This window comes from Betta splendens, chromosome 13 (assembly GCF_900634795.4).
Source record: "Betta splendens chromosome 13, fBetSpl5.4, whole genome shotgun sequence".
NCBI lineage: Eukaryota > Metazoa > Chordata > Actinopteri > Anabantiformes > Osphronemidae > Betta > Betta splendens.
The window spans coordinates 19,935,547-19,954,861 of record NC_040893.2 but is presented as its reverse complement, the minus strand read 5'-3'; the positions used below and the strand labels follow the sequence as shown (position 1 = coordinate 19,954,861).

Below are 19,315 nucleotides of genomic sequence, written 5' to 3'. Positions count from 1 at the left end.
CCATGAACGGGAATGTGAGGCTGGACGTGGACTGTGTCCACCGACCAGTCTGGTAAACTGGAGCAACTGGTCAGGAACCAGTAGAACATGTAAACCCCAGAACCTTGAATAACCAGCACCTCCAGAACCCGAGCGGCCGGAGCTAAAACAGCAGCTGACTTTCTTTAGATCATCACAAACTGGTTTGTTTACTTCACAACATTTTAGATCCTCGTGTGACGCGTTTGTTTTATCCCTGAGAACACGCTCAGGGATGAAGATGATGAGATGAGATGACGAGGCGCCTTCTCATGTCAGTGGATGGGGTGCATATGCTCAGATTAGCTGTGGATGTGTGTGAGCATCATGCTCCATATGGGACCTTAATCTGCTGCAGGCAACTCTACAGAACACAGCTAGGTCACGAGCTGCTGCATCGTCATCATCGAAGCTGAACCACAAACCCATCTCCCAACACACAGAAAGCAACAGGCTAACGCAGGTGTCCCCACTACGAGCCCACGTGTTCAGAAGCGCCAGGCAGCGTCCGTACTCACCATGATGATGGAGTTGGTGACGGTGGGGTTGTGCACGGACCAGGCGGCCATCAGACAGGCCATGGCCGGGAGACAGCGGCGCTCTCTGACACTCTGTCCCTCTCACACATCTGATCCCTGTGTTGCTGACCCACTCAGCTGATGAACCACCCCTGTTCGATAACCCCGCCCTCTGCCAGCTGGCCCCGCCCCCTGACTCAGATATGGTGACATCAGCCAAGGTGTGAACTCTTTCTGCTGTTCCACTGAACCAGTTTCACTCCACTGAGGCCAATATCAATCAAACCATTTGCAAAGTGAAGGAGAAGATGTTTCTGGGCCCAACAACCAACATTGGCATCAGTAGAAAACAGCAGTAGACGCTCCGGCCTTCAGCTTCAGCCTGACACCTTTCTGGTCCAGAAGCCTCCAGCAGCTAAATCAAGTGTTTGTCTGGGAGCTCCCTCTGCTGGTTGGACAAAAGTACTGCTACTAACACAACTCAGCTGTGTTAGCATCGTTAGCATGTTGGAAACCAGATGCTGATGATGCTCTTCGTTTGTATTGGACCCTGTCTAGGCGATGCTGCGCTGCATGACTCCTCCCACCTGTAGAAAGCTGCCTTTAGCTCAGAACCAACCAGGATAAAGTTCAGACTCGTTTCCTTTATGGTGTTTTAAAAATATTATCAGACTAAACGGCTTCATTTGTTTGAACATTACTGGGTCAGTGTCGCATTCACCTGATGCTGCTGATACAATGAACTGATCTCTCTGAGGTTTTAGAGCAGTGAGCTGAGACGTCAATTTCCATAAACTACTTTTCAGATTTAAACAAAAATATCAAACTTCAGCTTCTCAGTCGAGAATAAAGAAATGAACAAGTCACTTATGAAAAACTCATTTTTCCTTTGTTATAAAACCGTTTTATTTTTGATAACAAATCTGCCATGAACAATTAGTTCCCTCAGCCTAAACAACAGTGAGTTCGACTGTAACCACTCACCTGCTGGTTTCAACCTGCATTCGACTATCAGTTCCTTTAGGTGCTGATGCGTTTTCTCCGGTGCTGCAATCACTGACATTCCAACATCTGTTTCTTTGTGTTAGCTTTATTCTACACTTTCTGACACTAAGAATAACAAAATTAAGACATTCAATACAAACTAAACAAAAAGAACTGAGCAGATTCAAGCTTTTTAAAATGTATTTAAATATCCAGATTGAATAAAACTAAACAAATATGGAGAAAAGATGATGCCAGAGTGTCTCTAAATGCAGCATCAGCTGCAGGTTGATGATGGTTTGGGTTTAAACCAGTTTAGCGACTGAGAGAAGGGGAAACTGCTCTGATACGTTTTGTGGGTTATTCGTTTTTCTTCTCTGCTGCCAGAATGTCGTGCAGTTTAGAAACACTCCTTTCAAACTGGTCCATCACCAGTGTCCCATTCTCATCAAAGAACGCAGACACAGATTTGGTGAACTCTGCTTCCCTAAAGGTCTTCGACTTCCCATCAGCAAAGGAAACCCTGAGTGTGTACTGGTCATCAAACCTGAGGAAGTGACACACGAGGGGAAAACGTGTCATAACACAGACAGCCTGGTGTTTGTAGATTGGTCAGTGGTTCTATTTCTACAGACTGAGTTACCGTTTGAGAGATGAGGACAGTTGCCAGTTGTGGTCTGGATCCATCCCAGCTGGATCTTTCTGCAGGGCCACCAGGAAGATGTTTTTCTCTTTGTAGGAAGTGTAGAGAGTCAGGATGCCCATCATGATGAAGTAGGTGATGAAGAAAAAGTTAAGGTAACACCTGAAATATAGATGTTTTTAGAACTTTCATAACTTTATTGATCCCACAGGGAGGAAATTAACCTCTGCAGTTGTACCCATCCCGTGAAATGAGTACCTGCAACTGAGTGATGTTAGCTGCTCATGAAGGTTCACTTAAAGTAGAGCTTGTGTGTCATTGGAAAACCCACAGAACAGACTAAACTGAGTTTAGTTTAAAACCATAAAATCTCCTAATGATGAAACTGATAAAAGTACTGAGAACCAAATCTGTTCAGGTCAGCTCACACCAGATATAACACTGAGTTAGTGGCTGAAAAGGATATGAAATGACGCAGCAAGCGAGGACGGGTCTGGACTCAGGGAAAGGGTACAGGTAGTCCCAGACCAGGGCCAACATAGCAAACAGGCAGGAAACGGTACAGATGCACAGGCGACCATCAACCAGGCGAAAGTTCTCCACGTAACCATATTTCTCCAACAGCACCTGTTAAAAACAGAACAAGGGTAATGAATGTGAGCTGGGAAGCGACCAGCGAAGCATGAACTCTAGTCTAGACCCCTTTCAAATGCAGCAAGACAACAGGAGACTGAGTCAAACGTGTCTCTCACTGCAAACAGAGACATTCACAGAGCAGGGACCTGCTGCTGTGTGCTGAGGTTTAATGGGAATGTTCACTCACCTTCTTTGCAGCATCGTCCAACGAGTTTTTTACAGCAGCTCCGTCCCATTTATCAATCTTTACTGGTTTCTCATCAATCCTCCACTGAAACAACACAGATCACCATCACACACGTCTCAGAACCAAGTCCGAATGTTTCTACATGTCAAACTTCACTCCATCCGTGACTATTGAAACACACGGGGCGTTGTACATTCATGCAAACGCGTGTCTGTAGATGTAACATCAGCTGTAATAAGATCTGTCATAAGACATGCAATTGCTTCCGTCTCACTGGCTCGTTTGATTCAAATGATCGCAGTTCACTGCGCCCCGTCTGCGACGATTTCCCTCTTCGTGCGTTTGAAGCCAAGCAGCAGTGAAACGAACCCTACGTTTTCTCTAATAACAGCTGGGAACAGGAAACTGACCCAAGCGCTGCCGTTCGATCACGAACCGCTTCACAAACAACACGACTCAGCGCTTCCCTGCCTTCGGCTTTAACTTCGGTTTAAATTTTACATACATTTATTTTAGCTCGCTGACGTTAGCTTAGCGCGCTAACATCAGGGATGACGCAGAAACGTAGCATCTGCAGAGAGAATCAACATTTATGTTCCTAAACTCCGAGAAAGACTCAGAACATCCCGAACTGACAGACAACTTTAAACATTAGTTCTTACTTTCTCCAGCAGCCCAGTCCTCCCATTTCTCGCAGCCGCCATCTTCCCTTTCGCTACAATAACGGAACCCGTGACCTGGACGCATCTGATTGGCTCTCAGCGAGATATGAACGACGAATAACGTATGACGTCACACTCCTGCGTACGACATAATAACGGAAGAAAATTACGAATTAAAATATTTTAAATTATAGATAAACAAAGTTTAACCAATAATAACTAACAATGAAAAAGTAAGGATATTTTTTCACTGCATAAGAAATTTGTTTGTATTTACAAACTTGAAAGGTTATTAATAGTGTGTACAATTTCACTCATTAGAAATAATTGATGGCTGATAATAAAATAAATATCCTATATTTAAAATAGCTAATTGCTCTGATACATAATCTTTAATTTTACATAAGGATACTGGAAGCAGAAGTGTTGCTTTAATAAAAAAATTAAAATATTTAATTAGGGGAAAACCTGCCTCCTCCAGTTGATGAGCAAATGTCACATTTATTATAGTGTTGTGGTGTTAAATTAATTAATGTATATAGATATATGCAAATACAGAGGAAGTCATGTCAGCGCAGGACTGTTTAAAGTGAGCGAACTATTGCAAAACCACAAAACGGACATACACGCACACAGACAGACACAGCGACAGAACCCAGACGAGTCGTCTGTCAAAGGACCATTAACTCCTCTGACCCACAATTCTAAGCTTAGCTCCAGCTTCACAAATAAGGAACTTTATAAAAATAAAAAAAGAGACGTGAAACATCTTGATTTTTTATGTATTTTAGTTTGTCTTGTTTCCGACAGCCTCTGCTCCTTTCAATACAAAACTACTGAAATATAAACTCTAACCATTGTCCAGCAGACAGTCTCAGGTCTGGCACTCAGCGCTCGCACCCCCTCCCCCACCTGCAGAACCACGCTGCTGTCACACTGCATCAACTGAACAACCCCAGGCTTTAGTACAAAATGTGCATATCAGTGTTTCTGAGAGCAAAGCTCATGTGGCATCGGTTGAAAAGCCCTTCAGCACCAAAAACACTTCAACCTGTCAATAAGTATTAATCACACTGTTTCCATCTGACTGTGAAGCGTATGGCAAAAATCATTGAGGAACCCATAAGTTCTGACAGAAAACATGATTATGTTAAGACAGGAAAAAAATAAATGACTACAGAAATAATCAGATAAAGTAAAGGAGGGAGAAATATTGGAAGGTTGAAGTGATATGTGGTTTAGGAGTTCACACAGTGAAATGTAAGTAATACCATGTAGTTAAATACAGCTGGGAGGCATTCGTTTCCATTTATGCCACATTGTTTTTATCGCCACTTATTAATAACAAGCATTTGTGAAACCATCAGCTTTCACCGATGTGTATAATTTCCTGGTGATTCACACAAAGGAGCATGATTCATTCTTAGAAACCATAAGATGGAAGCTTTAGGCTTTTAGGCCGATCATTGCCCGTCCGTTAATGATCCTCAGTACATCACACAGCTCATATACAAGCCTTATGCTCAAATTCACGCTAACAAGCAATTTACTGTCACCAACGAACACCACTTTGTCTTTGGTCTGTGGGAGAAAGGAGGAGAACCTGGGAGCTCCACAGTGAAGGCACCTGACTGACCCGGTGGGTTCGCACCCAGGACCACAACCCCACCGTGCCACCCAGGCGAGTCCATACAATCAGAAAGCAGTGTGTGAGTCATTATCTGGACTCGTCAAGATACTGAACCTTCAGTTAAGTACATCCCCTGTTGATCACACAAGCTTTTATGTAAATCATCTGCACATTCCAAACAACAAAACGTGCCCACAGAATTTGGTATTTGCTCTTTGCCGTCTCAGTAAATCCAACATTTAGCTGTAGATTTAAAAACGCGACCCAAAAACTAATGAAAGCTCTGAGACGAGCCATGATGTAGATTACTGTTCTGCTCATTCAGATAAATGAGGGCTTTTTAACAGAACATGCCAGAACCATAGTACCTATGAGCCTAGAGGCTGTGAACAACCCTCATCCACATCCAATGTGAGAAGTACAGACTGGAAGACTGCCAGTAACCATACTGGAATAACAAACTGGGAGAAGAAGTCACATTGGGAGTAGGAAAAGGCCTCATCAGTGATCACATACATTAAAGTCTCCACAGAACCAAACCCGTTCCATGTTAGGAACCCAATCAGGAAAGTGGTTCTGTTCCCACGGTCCATTCTCATTCAGTTTTGGACATGTTCAGGAGGATAAAACTGAAATAAACCGATTCCTTACGCAAGATGTCTCCCCTCTTATCTAAACACACTGTAAACGTAGAGCTTTCAGTCTTCAAATTCAGTTTAGTGAGCTGAAGAGAAGTTATAAAGTTTGCTGAGCTCCATCGCTTTCTGCTGGACTGAACTAAAAACTGTTTGGGATGCAGCTCGTGCCAATTTTCCTCTGGCACTGAGCTCAGTTTTTGGTATTATGCTGATAAAAAGACAAGTTTGGAAGAAATGTATCGGTCCAGGATTCAGAACCAATCCTGCTAGAGTTTAAAATACAGTCAGGCTGTTGATTTGAAAACATTCATACTATTTGTTCAACCTTCACTTTCATGACTTTGCATATATAAACTTCAGCAGACTGCTCCTCTCTAGTGCTTCTTGTTGATTCTTCGAGATCTCCTCAGGCCTCGCCTCCTCCGGTTCTGATTGGACCGCCAAGAACGCAAGAAGTACTTGTCTGGACTCCTCCTGCGGCTGACCATCTGGTTCTCCAGGTCAAACTGTCTCTGCAGCTTTAGGGCAAGCGCTCGGTCCTGGCGCTCCTGCTGGGTCTGATGCATGTACCGCTCGTCCACAGCCTCCTGGCTCAACGACCGACTTCTTTTCAGGTCGGAGTCCCAATCTGAGTCCAGGTGTTTGGTCTTCTGCTTCCTCTTTTTGCCTTTTCGTGAGGTAGACTGCTTGTGGATGCTACTGTCAGACTCCTTCTTCGGACTCTGTGAGTCCTTTGGCACCAGTTTACATGCCTGAAAACCAGAGTGTTTGGTGTAGGGTGAGAATGATTGTTTTCGGCTGAAAATCGCTCCTCCACTGCAAGATTCAGGAGCAGTGGCTGTTGGTTCAAAGTCTGAGGTTCCTCTGAAAGTGGACTCGTTGCTGTAGCGAACGGCAGGGACACGGATCTTCACAGATGGTTTCTGGAAGCTGTCAACATCTCCAACCGGAGGTTCAAACAGCAGCCTCCTCTTGTTGATGCCGCCTCCTGCTGGGTGAGAATGAGGCTTTGCGGAATCTTCGCCTCCACTGGTCTTGTTGTGGAGATCAATGACAGGGCTGGTCAGCGTGGCCTTTGAGTTCACTTTGAGGCTTTGGCGATCCAGCTCAATCTGCCTCCACTTTTGCAGGACAGCAGGGCTGGCCTCGTAGCTGGTGGCCTTCTGCAGGCCACGGGTCAGATTCCTGGGGGTGGACTTGACAATGGTGGGCTCCATCACACGGCCATCCGGAAGGCGTTTGGGCGGCGTGCATGGCGAGCACACGATGGGTTTGAAGTGGTTGAGTTCCTCAGAGATGCTATCGTTGCTGTCAGGGCTAACGGAGCGTTCAGGGCGGGAAGGCGGGAGGGCCAGAGGGGTCGACGATGTGACAACAACTCGCCACGTGAATCTGCGGTCGGGAGCAGTGATGGGAGCAGAGACAGAGCGACTGTTCTCAGAGGACAGGAGGATTCCTGCCATGGAGCTGTGGCCCACAGAAACCTGGTACAACAGAACAAGACAGAGTTCAACTGCTGCATCCAAATTCAAACACCACGTAGAAATGTGCCTGTGGACGTAGTTAAGCTGAAAGTGGCAACTGTGTGAAAGGTTTCATCCACCCCATGAGGGTTAAACCTACTCCACATGCAACAGGCAAATGCAATCAAGTAAAAACTAATACATTTATACTGAAAATGTGTGTTGAAGTACAAGTTAACTGCACAACAAGACGTCCTCCTATGTAGCATAAAGGGTTCGGGTTAACCCATCCATCACAGTGACACTGGGGGCGAATGGTGAAGCTTCCCTGCTAAGAGTTTGAGTCCCCCCACACTGCTGCCTCTCGTGTACATCCTCCTCAGTTTGGGCCATACCTGGTCCATTGGGCTTGGCTGGGCTACTTTTAACGCCCCCCCTCTGTCCTCCACCGGGTCAGTGCAGCTCCGACTTCTCTGGGAACCACTGAGGATGAAAAAGGCCAGAATTCACATAACAGCTCGACTAATTACTGCATTTACAAGCACTTATGTTTAGGAACCAGGACAGCATTTACAACAACTGCAAAAAAAAATTTTTTTTAAAGTTGTTCATTCTGTGTATTTATATAAATAATGTCTGGTCCTTGAAGGCATCAGGGATTTCATTGCATGCTTATACAAGGTTTGTCCCGCTGGACAGTGAACAGCTCACATGTCCTGCTCAGGTGTATGTGACCCTCTGCTGCAGGACCAGATGAAGATGTTATCCTGCTCACCCAGTGAAGGTCAGTGAGGCTTTGGTTTTCCTGATGAAGGAGGAAATATTTCTGATCCTGCTGCTCATTGGTTCCTCATTCTCTGAATCAGACAAGACTCCCTGGAAAAAACAACAATTTGTTGTTTTTTTTTGTTGAGCAAAAAAACAATCCTGGAGACAGATACTCAGAGTCACACATATTGTTCCCACTTGTACAGACTAGATAAGCATCTCACGTATCGCCAACAAATGTGGCAGAGGTCTGAAGGTCCTGACTGGTTGGAAGCTGTCAGGTCGACTTACAGGCTCCTCAGAACGTTGGACTGATCCAGACTCGTCTTTACAGTTGACAGGGTTTCTTCTCCTGGACTCATCTCTGTCCTCCAACAACAGCTGAAACAGAAATGATGGCACAATGACAAAATCACAATCATCTCAATCACAGACGTCTGGTAACACAATCATTACAAGCTGATGTAAAATGTTAAAGCCTTTCACTCTCAGTTATGATAATGAACTACGAGTTCATAAATGTGTTCTTTTCTTTCACTTTCTTTCTTTCTGACTACGAACTCAGACATTACTGACTTGTCCTGAAAGTTACAGTTTTAGATTTTTAAAACACGTTACATGATTTGTGATGTATAAAACACTATTTGTACCATTAACTAACTCACTTAGGGTGTGGAAGCATCAAACTCTAATTTGTCTCGAGTGAGACTCACCTTGTGTTTTCCGCTTTGTCCTGAAGAATTGTCTGCAGACCTTGGAACGAAAGCAGGAGAAACGAAAAACTCTGTAGACACAAAACAAGATCTGAATAAATATCAGAGCGATAATCAAACGCAGTGTCTTTGTGGGTCCAAGTGTCTGTTGATGGCTCAGCCCAGTGTCTTCAGCTGCTCTGGTCTCGGACCCAGTGACAGAGACACTGTCATGAAGGAAACCAGAGAACTGGAGTCCGGAACGCTTTCCAGAACCGCTAAAAGACGCGAAGAACCCGCCAGGAAAGGCTCCAGAACCTCCCCAGGACTCCGGCTGACTGAACACCAACTAACACATTCTAAAGGTTCAGAACGCGATCATGTCTGTATCGAAGTCGTGTTTGTCCCTGATTTAAAATGACAGTAGAAACGGAGACGGAGGACACCAACAACCACGAACCAGCAGGGACCCGGCTACTGCCGCAGTAAAGTCGCTGCTGGAACAAGTCTGGACAAGTTCTACAAAACCATCCAACACAAACCGAGCAACGCAGCGTCCAGGTGCTGTCTCCGCGTCCAGCCCGTTCGGTGCTCGCCGGGTTTCTGGAGCTGGACCCTGCTGACAATTGACCCGAACGCTTTATTTAGCCGTGATGTTGACGCCTCCACGGGCCCGTTCTCATGCAAACGTACCGGCTGTTCGCGGTTTCTCTGCGGTTGGACTGTGGAGCAAAGCCCGGCGTTAGAGCAGATGCGGCGGAGGGTGTGCGCTCCGCTCGCTCCCAGGTGAACCGACTCACCTCTCCTGCCGTCGCAGTCGCCCCTGCCCGCTTTGCCGCGGCTTCTGTCGGGGTCGCTCTTCCTCCGGAGCCGCTCTTCGCTGCCGGAGTGTCTTCGAGCCAGGTAGAGCGGGCAGGACGTGTGTCCACAGGGCGAGCTCAAGCCGGCCGGCGCCTCTACACACGCCGCGCACTTCTTCGCCTCAACATTTCGAGGGTTTGATCCTAAACCGGGCCGGGACCTGCCGGTGACGGCGCTGGCTGGTGTTCCGGGCCGTTCGGCCGACCCTGTGGTCGCCATCTTCCTTGGTGAGTCTTCTCTCTCCGGTCCGCTCTGAACAAACCCCGCCCTGCGCGAGCGCAGAGTGGACGCGCGTGCAGCCCGCCACCCGCGACACAGGAACACGGCGCGAACCTGGCGGATGTTTGAGTCAGGTGACTTCCAAAATAAACCCGATGGTTAAGAAGTGTGTGCATACAGCCAGTCTGTATTTTGTAAATAAACGTGTCAAGTAAATGCGTGTTACTGGGGAAAAAACTGTAGACTTGGCTTATCTTTCACGTAAAGCATTTCTAACATGTTAAAAACAAGCAAATAATGATAAAATACATTATTGTGTAACCCTACTTTTAGACAGTAATGGAAACAATGAAAAACAAATACCACACCTCAAGCAGCTGTAAATAAAAATAAATGTGTATCATTTTAAATTGGGAGCGTGTTGTATTGTGAAAGATTCTTCACCCGGAAATGCATTCACAATTTGACCGCGGAAAAAGAAACACGTATTAACAATGGCGGCGGGCAGGAGGAGATTTGTAAATCATGGACATTGAAGTTGCAACGGTACCGACGATTTGGTTCCGAGGCGCTACGATAACCAGAATTTTGATCTTCGGTCTCGGGGTCAGTGTAAAGTAACGTGTATTTTAAAGCCGTTGTTGACAATAAACGGCGACATCTGCTGGTTAATTTCAAGACACTGCATCTGTGTGGTTAAAGCTTAGCTGCTGCTATTCATTCATTCAGGATGAAGCACAGTTGCTTGCTACAACAGCTGTTTTTACACGAAAAACTAACTGAAACCGGAAGCTAATTTAAATCAGATTAGAAAGAAAAATATTCTGGAGACGGGCAATAAGTAGTATGTTAACACAGCAGATTGTACTGAGAGCTTGTGTGAACGCTGTTTCCAGCTCGTGTCCCGGCTCAGATGCAGGGCAGCAGGCCTGTGGTGGAGGTCATCCGTCTGGGCCTGATCTCCTACCAGGAGGCTCTGAGGCTGCAGCAGGTTTACATAAACCGGCACCGGTCCGGACCTGCTCACGCTCTGCTACTGTGTCAGCACCCACCAGTCTATACCACTGGGATACGCCACAAACCCTACCCAGCCCCCCTGTTGGACCAACTGCGTCTGCTGGGAGCCGACGTGCACCAAACCACCCGAGGAGGACTCATCACCTTCCATGGGCCGGGTCAGCTTGTGTGCTACCCAGTCTTGAACTTGGGCAGCTTCAAGAAGGTTCCAGCTGCCTTTTTCTGAATGTCTTACAGTTGAATGTATGGACACATGTTTCATCTGTGATCTGTTGTCTCAGAGCATTCGTTGGTACGTGGCTGAGCTGGAGAAGACCATCATCTCAGTCTGCATCAGGTTTGGTATCGAAGCATCAACATCTCCTCACACTGGAGTCTGGGTTGGAGACAACAAGATTTGTGCTATCGGTATGACGTCACCTTTTGTTTTTGGTTTATTAAATCCTTCTAAACTGCTCAAACTCCCAAACACAGTTGTTTAATCTTGTACGTGATTGGCGAGATCATTATGATTAGATGAGACAGAAACTGTGGCACATGACAGGACTCACGAGCACCGGAGGCTGTTGTGCTCTCTGAACACGAAGAGATGCATCTGTTCCCTGGGAATGTTGTGCTTTCAGGAATCCACTGTGGCCGTTACATCACCTCCCACGGTTTGGCTCTGAACTGCAACACTGACCTATCGTGGTTCAGCCACATTGTTCCGTGTGGCATTGAAGGGAAAGGAGTGACATCGCTGAGCTCTGAGCTGCACAGAGATGTCAGTGTGGAGGAAGCTGTGCCGTACCTGCTGGACGCCTTCAAAGACCAGTTCCACTGTCGTCTGTCTGAGCCTGCAGAGGACTATGAGCGATGAACCTGACCTGCAGACTTTATAATGACTTTGTTGTCCACAATGACCTCCTTAGAGATCAGTCTATCTAAAAGATCAAGCATAACGTTGTATAAACTCTGATGAATTTGACCACATACCAGACTTACCTTCACTGACTGATTTACCAAATGTGCATTAGAAATGTTTAAAGTGAAACTGAAGTGTGAGGTCTGGTCTGTGGTGAACATCCAGCTCCTCTGATCCAAGTCAATACAGCTGAAATGACTGCCAGACAACTCTTGTTTGTTCTACTACTCTCATTCTGTTCAGAGGAACCTTTGGGATAAGGCCCATCAATGTGTTTCTGGGTGTGTTTACAACAAAACATTACAAGTGAAAAAATAAAACTATTATGTAAGGCCTCTTTGATGTGAGTCATGGTTTCAGCTTTTGAGAGACCCAGTCGCACCTTTCAGTTCCTTCAAAATAAAGCGTTGAGTGACGACCCTTATTTTGACGTCAGGCTGTTGGTTTTTCCGGCACCGTGGTGACGTCACGCCTATGTTTATGAACTTTCTAGCTCGTTTGTGTGTTGCATGGAACTTCGTGAAGCGGTCTGCGTTAGCATGCTGCTGCGGGCTAGCGTCGTGTAACAAGACGGTCAGTTCATGGTCCCCGCAGAGATGAGGTCCAGGAACCGAGACACCTAGAGCGGTACCTCCGAACCGACGCAGGCTGTGGCTGTCAGCATGGGAGACGATAACGGAGTGACCGGAGACCTGAACGCCAACATGAGGTTTCAGGCCACCGGCGACCCGCGGCTGGACAAAGCGGTGCACCAGTGGTTGGCGTGGGACAAGGTGAGCGTGCGTCCGCCTGTCAGTCACAAGCGCGCGGTGCTGGTTGTTTGGTTGTGAACATCAGCCCGTTTTCTTTATCGCACCAGAACGGGGGGTACGAAGAGTCGGCCTGGAGCTGAGCTCCGCTGCGTTCACGGCCACTGGGAAAAGCTGGACAGATGCTGGAAAACATTGGCGTTAAATACGACCGGGGTCCAGAAACTCTTCAGGTTGATTTTTGAAGCACAAGGGCCGATTCGTAGCATTTCACCGTTATTGCTTGTTTCTATGAGCAGCACTGTAGGGTTGCGATACATTAAATGCGTGGCCTTCTGCAGTGCAGAGCCTCACGCTGAATCCTGTAGATGGGATCCACTGATGTGGGTCATCAGGCGATTTGAGGCATGACTCAGCATAAAGTGACCTGTCACTCAAACCACACAACAGGCCGTTCTCCCCCTCTGGTGATTAGCGGGCAGGTGGGGAGATGATGCTAATCGTGACAGAGTTTCATTTGTCTTGGTTTTAAATGATCATTTACATGTGTATGAGTACAATGCAACAAAATGCAGTTTAGGTACAACCAGAAGTGCTATAAGCAGTAAGTGCAGGAATAGACATGTGCATGAGAGAAGACATTTACAGATTGGTACACAGTAGATGAACGTCGATTAGCATATATGCAGTCGCTTTAATTAACTGTTAACTGCTCTGCAGTGTAACATTAGCACCATACTGCACTATATGGCAGCTGTGTGTCTGACTGAGCAAATGCCTGTAACACAGTACATGTAGAAAGTGACAGGGTCTGAATCTCTACACACCTGTTCCAAGCTGCAGTGTGAGCTTTAGTCCGTGACCTCAGAGCAGCGTGTCAGTAAAGGTCACAGCTGCTCTGTTAATGTCAATGGTCACAGGCTGAGCGAGTTAATCCCTGGTACTGTATACACTGGGCTCCCTTTGTGCTACATGCTGCAAAGAATCTCCTGAAAACACCCTGACAGTGAGTTCTGACAGTGTGGATCATAGAATTGTGAATGTGAATGACCTCCTTAACATCAGTAATCACAGGTCCAGGTCCAAAGTCAGGTGCTCTGCGGGCTTTGGGCCATTTTCTTGCTTCTAAACAGATTTTCTGCATCAGGTTTTCTCAGTTCCACTGCAAAGACGCACGCCACCAGCTGCCTTACAGTGGGCATGGTGTCTGTGCTTTAGTCAAACCCAGCATCATGTTCTGCTTGTTTCTGGTCACCTCTGGCCCACAGAGGTGAGGAGCAGTTGCAGCTCTTGGATAAACGGTGGCACTGTGGCACAGAGGAAACCACGTCTGGCTTTGACAGGGTCCCTGTTGTGTGGTGCAGAACCAGTGTACACTGGCTCAGATCCAGTCCCTGGTGGCAGCAGCTCGGTTTGAGGATCTGAAGTCCAGACTCTGCAGCAGGATGAGCTTTGGTACAGCTGGACTCAGAGCACCAATGGGAGCCGGATTCAACCGGATTAATGACCTCACAATCATCCAGTCAACACAGGTGAGACCTGGTCACATCAGGTTAAAGACGTTACTCATTATTTCAAAGAGGAGAGATGAATGAGTGGAACATTATTTACCATAAGGTAACTAAGGTTTTCTCCCTGTGTTCAGGGTTTATTTTCTTACCTGTCCAGGTATTTTGCTGACTTCAGTAGCAGAGGAGTGGTTGTTGGTTTTGACACCAGAGGACAGGAGGAGAGCGGCTGCAGCAGTCAGAGGTAATCGTCTAGAAAGCATTGAGTTTAATGGGGTAATGTCCTCACAGTCTCTGCTCTGCTTTTCCTGCACTGGCAGCAGCTGTGTTAGTTAGTGAAGTTCAGCAGAAATAACTTTACTCTCTTCTGCCCCAGACCATAGTGTGTTGCGTTTGAGCTGTGCTGGGGTATAAGCATGAAGGTTCCTACAATGTTCCTGCTCATCTAAATGTTGCTGCCAGTTTCCCAGTGGCAGAGATGTGACATTTACTTTACGTTGTTGGACACATCATCCAGCATGAACCTTATTGGCTCAACCACAACCTCACTTCATATTTAATGTGGGCACAAAACTAACTGACTTTGGTTTCAGTACAATACAAGTAAATAATCTGAGAAACAATGATGATTATTTCATTCTCAGGTTAAACCAAAACTCATCCACAGCGATTTGCACTGTTTCTTCTTTCAGCAGGAGTCAGTGCAGTGGAGCGTTTGGGTGATATGACATAACAGCTGTCTCGTTAATTTCAGTCTTTGTACACTCACTACACTTACTGGCTCCTCACATCTTTGTGTGTTCAGGCTGGCAAAGCTGACGGCTGCTGTGATTCTCAGCAGAGACGTTCCTGTTCATCTTTTCTCCTCGTTCGTCCCAACGCCGTACGTGGTGAGGCAGCACTAGCCTCTGTTCTCTGCAGTATCATAGCAAGCTGCTGTCTGTTAAACTTGTGTGCTTTGTCTCAGCCGTACGCTGTAAAGAAGCTGGGAGCAGCAGCTGGAGTGATGATCACTGCTTCACACAATCCTAAAGAGGATAACGGGTACAAGGTGAGTCAGTAAAGTGCTTTTCTTCACTCGTCCTGTCCTTCGTCTTCTTCTACTTCTTCTTTTCTACTTCTGAAATAACTGAAGACATACGCCACTGTTCAAAAGTTCCATGAAATGTCACACTTTTATTACCACAATGAGTTGTAAAATGAATAGAAAATATAGTCAGGACAATGAAAAGGTTAGAAAATATTTGTATTAAAAAAATAATTTCCTTGAAACTTTGCACTCGTCAAAGAGTCCTCCATTTGCAGCACTTACAGCGTTGCAGACCTTTGGCATTCTAGCTGTTCATTTGTTGAGGTAATGTGGTCATCTCCATCGGCCTTCTGACGCGATGAACAGACACATTGTACCATTACAACAATGGAGTGATAGTTGCTGGAAATGGGCCTCTACACACCTATGCGACCCACCTCCCCCCCCAGCAGCGGTACCAGAACCCACAGATCACTGGTCACATTTTATATTCATGGTTGTAAAGTTATTGTATCATTCATCTATTATTCAGTCATATTAATTTGTGAAATGGGTTTATAACGTAATGCTAACCCTAGAGGGTCTGGTCCCATATGTAGTCCCACCGCGTGCTCTTTTGCAGGTGTACTGGTGTCATGGGGCTCAGATCAGCTCACCTCAAGACAAGGAGATCCTGCAGAGCATCGAGGAGCAGCTGGAGCCCTGGAGCGCCTCCTGCTGGGACGAGGAGCTGGTGGAGAGCTGCTGCCTGAGAACCGACCCGCTGACCCAGATCAATAGCTGCTACATGGATGAACTCACCTCCCTCTGCTTCCACAGGTACGAAGAGGTTTGGTTTTGGTGCTGCTCCTTGCTGGTGTTCCTCCCTTGTGAATTCTATATGTCCTGTCATCTCCCAGGGATCTGAACAGAGGTTGCCCGTTAAAGTTCATCCACTCATCCTTCCACGGTGTCGGACACATCTTTGTTCAGCAAGCCTTCGAGGCCTTTGGCTTTGCTCCACCGATTCCTGTTCCTGAGCAGAAAGACCCTGACCCAAACTTCTCCTCTGTGCTCTGCCCCAACCCTGAGGAGGGAGAGTCCGTCCTGGTCAGTGTTTTTCGTTATACACTGTATAGTGCCAGGTCACAACTAAAGCCCATCTGAGCAAACTTTAAGAGCTACAGAAGACTATATCAAATCCCACTTGAGGGTCTTCACCTTTGAGTTACGATCTTCATATTTTGCCTTGGTCTGTTTTCCAGAAGCTTTCTCTTCTTCTGGCTGAGAAGGAGAACACCAGCATTGTCCTGGCGACGGATCCTGATGCCGATCGCTTGGCTGTAGCAGAGAAGTGTGATGGGTAACTGTCACTCAGGTTCTAAAACTCACTTCAGTCCAGAGTTTAGCGATGGGAACATTTACATGTCAGTGGTTTTCTGTTATATCCTTTTCACTTCAGTGTGATTAGGTTGTATGTTGGGTGTGCGGTATATAAAATATTGATGATGATGATGATATTATGGGATGCTGTATTGATTCTTTACTAGTTATTTACGTGTTTACCTGTGATAATGTTTTGCTGAACATCTTGCTGGTGTGAATTGATCTCTTCCAGGTGCGGGTGGAAGGTGTTCACAGGGAATGAGCTGGCAGCTCTGCTGGGTTGGTGGATGTTGTTTAACTGGAAGGAGAACCACCCAGATCCTGCAGACACTGAGCAGGTTTACATGTTGGCCACCACCGTGTCCTCCAAGATTCTGCAGGCCTTGGCCCGCATCGAAAGGTTCCACTTCGAGGTGAGACAGGTTCACTTACATCTGCAATAGAATGAGACATGACTGAGTCGGCCGGTACCGGACGGTCTGCAGGTCGGTTCAGTCATGTCTAGATTTAGTTTGTGTTTTTTGAATATAGAATCTTGTAGCATTTTCCTCTTGGTTTCCAATCACACCCATATGCTTTGTTTCAAACCACAGACAGACTCTGAGCGGTTGTTATGTTAGGACCAGAAACTGACAGACCAAGAGGAAAAACTGGACTTTTGATTTAAACAAACTAAAGCCTGTAGGTGTGAAAGGTGCCCCCTGTCTGTGCTGAACAGGAAACTCTCCCAGGATTCAAGTGGATTGGCAACAGAATACAAGAACTCTCCGCAACTGGTCACAGCGTCATATTTGCCTTTGAGGAGTCGATTGGTAATTATGTGTGTATGCATTTTTTCTTACTTCTCAGTCGTCGGCTTCACACAACTGGTTCTACTGTGTGTCCAGGCTTCCTGTGTGGGAGTATGGTACCAGAGAAAGATGGAGTGAGCTCAGCAGCCGTTGTGGCTGAATTGGCTGCTTACCTCCACAACAAAAACCTGAGTCTGAACCAACAGCTGCATAACATCTACCAGACGTAAGCTGCTGCATGTTCTTATGTCGGCTCCTTTAAACCACCAGTCACTGAACCTCCACTGTAGGCTGTGCAAAGCCCTCAGGATCATCACCTATGTTGGGGGCTTCTGTCCCCAGGTATGGTTATCATGTGTCTAAAACTTCCTACGTCATCTGTAACAACCCTCCCACCATCCACAAGATTTTCAATCGCATCAGAAACTTTGATGGTGAAGGTTCGTACCCGAAGACATGCGGCGGTGTCCAGGTCGTCCACGTTAGAGATGTGACGACAGGATACGACAGCAGCCAGCCTGACCTCAGATCTGTAAGACGTGGTGCTGAGTACTTAAATTTAATAAACAATGTTGTGGATGAAGCAGATGTTAGAACAAAAAAAGACAAACTCTCCACATTGATGTGATCAGTGTTTAGTCTGTTTTGTCGCTTTCTTACTTGTTGTGTAACATAATGTGCTTGTTTTCCTGGGAAGGTCCTTCCTGTGTCGAGGAGCAGCCAGATGATCACGTTCACACTACAGAACGGCGTCGTGGCTACACTGAGAACGAGCGGCACTGAACCAAAGATCAAATATTACACCGAGTTCTGTGCTCCACCAGGAAAAAGGTCACAGTTTCACATGCTGCTCCGTGACTCTCTGTTTATGTTCTCGGTTGTGTGACTGTCAGTGTCCTTGTTATGATCTGTGCTGCAGTGATGTGACCAGTCTTGAGGAGGAGCTCAGGAAGATAACCACGGCTCTCCTAGATGACTTCCTGGAACCAGAGAGAAACCATCTGATTCGCCGCTGCTTGTAGCCAGGATCCAGGTACCTGGCACCTGCCGTGATGCCACATCCTGTCATGTTTCTACATCAGCTGCTTTATTCTGTGGCGTCAGCAGGATTCATGATGCACTGAACACCTTTTATGTTAGAGTATGAAACATTATTCAGAACATTCAGTATTTGTCTCTGCAGTCTTTCTACAACAGAGCATGTGTAAACAGAGTCCAAGCAAACAGAAATCTTATTTTTGTTTCATTTGCTATTTGCTTGTTGTGAAGCTGTAGTAACCAGTAAGACTAAAGGAAAAGTATTCAGAAATTAACGCCACCAGCAAATTACCACTTACCCAACAGCTTATATTTGCTTTTCAAGTGTGAGTGAAACTCCATGCGGATGAGTCACTGTGGAAGTGTATTGGTGGCAGAACAAGTGAACGCACAAAGATAGGAAGACTTTTGTCATCAGTGAACCTGCAAACCTGCAAAACCTTGAAGTCAACAGCTTCTAGTTTTCAAGTTTATCTGAATGTTGAAGTTTTCTTTCACACTGTGGATGTTATTTATTTTTATATTTGGATAAATAAATAAATATATATGTTGTACAGAGGAAATGCTGCTCATGAATCACCTGCTTTAATCGCTGGGCTGCTTAAGCATCTGCTTATTATAGACTGATGACTTTGTTTTTGATCACATGACACAGTGAGGCGTCTGTGGAGCCCAGCGACCGTTTATGTTCACTTTATTTATTGTTGCAGCTTCAGTCCTTACGTTAGAAATAAAGATTGTTGTTCGTGTGGTGTTCTGATGAGTCACTAATAAAACGAAATAGAACTTAGATGTGTTTTGTGTTTTTTTTTTTTAGATCTTCTTTCCATCTTTAGTGTTTTGGTGTTGTGTCTTTACTGTTTTGGTACAGTAATTAAACATTTTAACCTTTTGTATGTCTTAATTCTAAAATATTATATTTCCTGGATTATTCGTCAAAATTATGTTGGCTGGAGCACTGGTCTGAGATGCAGAACATTACCAGTTCAACCCC

General features: G+C 46.0%; 5 protein-coding genes across 14 annotated transcripts in view; 2 read left to right on the top strand and 3 right to left on the bottom strand.

Moving 5' to 3' along the window:
• Positions 1–1,276, bottom strand: part of abcg1 (ATP-binding cassette, sub-family G (WHITE), member 1) — a 10,094-nt gene extending 8,818 nt beyond the window's left edge. For all 4 annotated transcript variants that reach the window (XR_003787897.3, XM_029170355.3, XM_029170356.3 and 1 more), the window contains exon 1: positions 537–1,276. Coding sequence is in view for 3 of the 4 variants with exons in the window: in XM_029170355.3 (XP_029026188.1) it covers positions 537–599 (63 nt within the window). In the remaining variant the exon portion in view is untranslated. The remainder of the gene's footprint in view (positions 1–536) is intronic.
• A 138-nt stretch (positions 1,277–1,414) lies between these two features.
• spcs2 (signal peptidase complex subunit 2) lies at positions 1,415–3,800 on the bottom strand. The gene is made up of 5 exons (XM_055514204.1): positions 3,649–3,800; positions 2,987–3,070; positions 2,631–2,790; positions 2,164–2,299; positions 1,415–2,067 (listed from the first exon to the last, which is right to left on the bottom strand). The coding sequence occupies exons 1-5, from the start codon at positions 3,688–3,690 to the stop codon at positions 1,881–1,883; spliced, it is 609 nt and encodes a 202-aa protein (XP_055370179.1). The 5' UTR covers positions 3,691–3,800; the 3' UTR covers positions 1,415–1,880.
• Positions 3,801–4,418: 618 nt separating this feature from the next.
• On the bottom strand, positions 4,419–9,919 carry rnf169 (ring finger protein 169). 2 transcript variants are annotated; one of them, XM_041073285.1, is made up of 6 exons: positions 9,640–9,919; positions 8,861–8,931; positions 8,439–8,528; positions 8,155–8,306; positions 7,775–7,862; positions 4,419–7,400 (listed from the first exon to the last, which is right to left on the bottom strand). In XM_041073285.1, exons 1-6 carry the CDS (start codon positions 9,917–9,919, stop codon positions 6,291–6,293), a joined length of 1,791 nt encoding a protein of 596 aa, XP_040929219.1. In that variant the 3' UTR covers positions 4,419–6,290. The 2 variants fall into 2 exon arrangements, with proteins under 2 accessions (XP_040929219.1, XP_029026206.1); XM_029170373.2 differs by having other exon boundaries at positions 8,155–8,255.
• Positions 9,793–12,172, top strand: lipt2 (lipoyl(octanoyl) transferase 2). 2 transcript variants are annotated; one of them, XM_029170393.2, is made up of 4 exons: positions 9,793–9,927; positions 10,816–11,141; positions 11,218–11,344; positions 11,560–12,172. In XM_029170393.2, exons 2-4 carry the CDS (start codon positions 10,833–10,835, stop codon positions 11,793–11,795), a joined length of 672 nt encoding a protein of 223 aa, XP_029026226.1. In that variant the 5' UTR covers positions 9,793–9,927; positions 10,816–10,832; the 3' UTR covers positions 11,796–12,172. The 2 variants fall into 2 exon arrangements, with proteins under 2 accessions (XP_029026226.1, XP_029026225.1); XM_029170392.3 differs by lacking the exon at positions 9,793–9,927 and adding an exon at positions 10,366–10,525.
• Positions 12,173–12,341: 169 nt separating this feature from the next.
• On the top strand, positions 12,342–19,111 carry pgm2l1 (phosphoglucomutase 2-like 1). 5 transcript variants are annotated; one of them, XM_029170367.3, is made up of 15 exons: positions 12,345–12,613; positions 12,700–12,822; positions 13,954–14,121; positions 14,235–14,341; positions 14,903–14,987; positions 15,065–15,148; positions 15,750–15,946; positions 16,027–16,216; positions 16,372–16,469; positions 16,725–16,905; positions 17,211–17,304; positions 17,380–17,509; positions 17,626–17,815; positions 17,981–18,114; positions 18,203–19,111. In XM_029170367.3, exons 2-15 carry the CDS (start codon positions 12,772–12,774, stop codon positions 18,303–18,305), a joined length of 1,812 nt encoding a protein of 603 aa, XP_029026200.1. In that variant the 5' UTR covers positions 12,345–12,613; positions 12,700–12,771; the 3' UTR covers positions 18,306–19,111. The 5 variants fall into 5 exon arrangements, with proteins under 5 accessions (XP_029026197.1, XP_029026198.1, XP_029026200.1 ...); XM_055514196.1 differs by having other exon boundaries at positions 13,933–14,121; XM_029170364.3 differs by lacking the exon at positions 12,700–12,822 and having other exon boundaries at positions 12,342–12,613; positions 13,933–14,121.
• Positions 19,112–19,315: the final 204 nt, after the last annotated feature.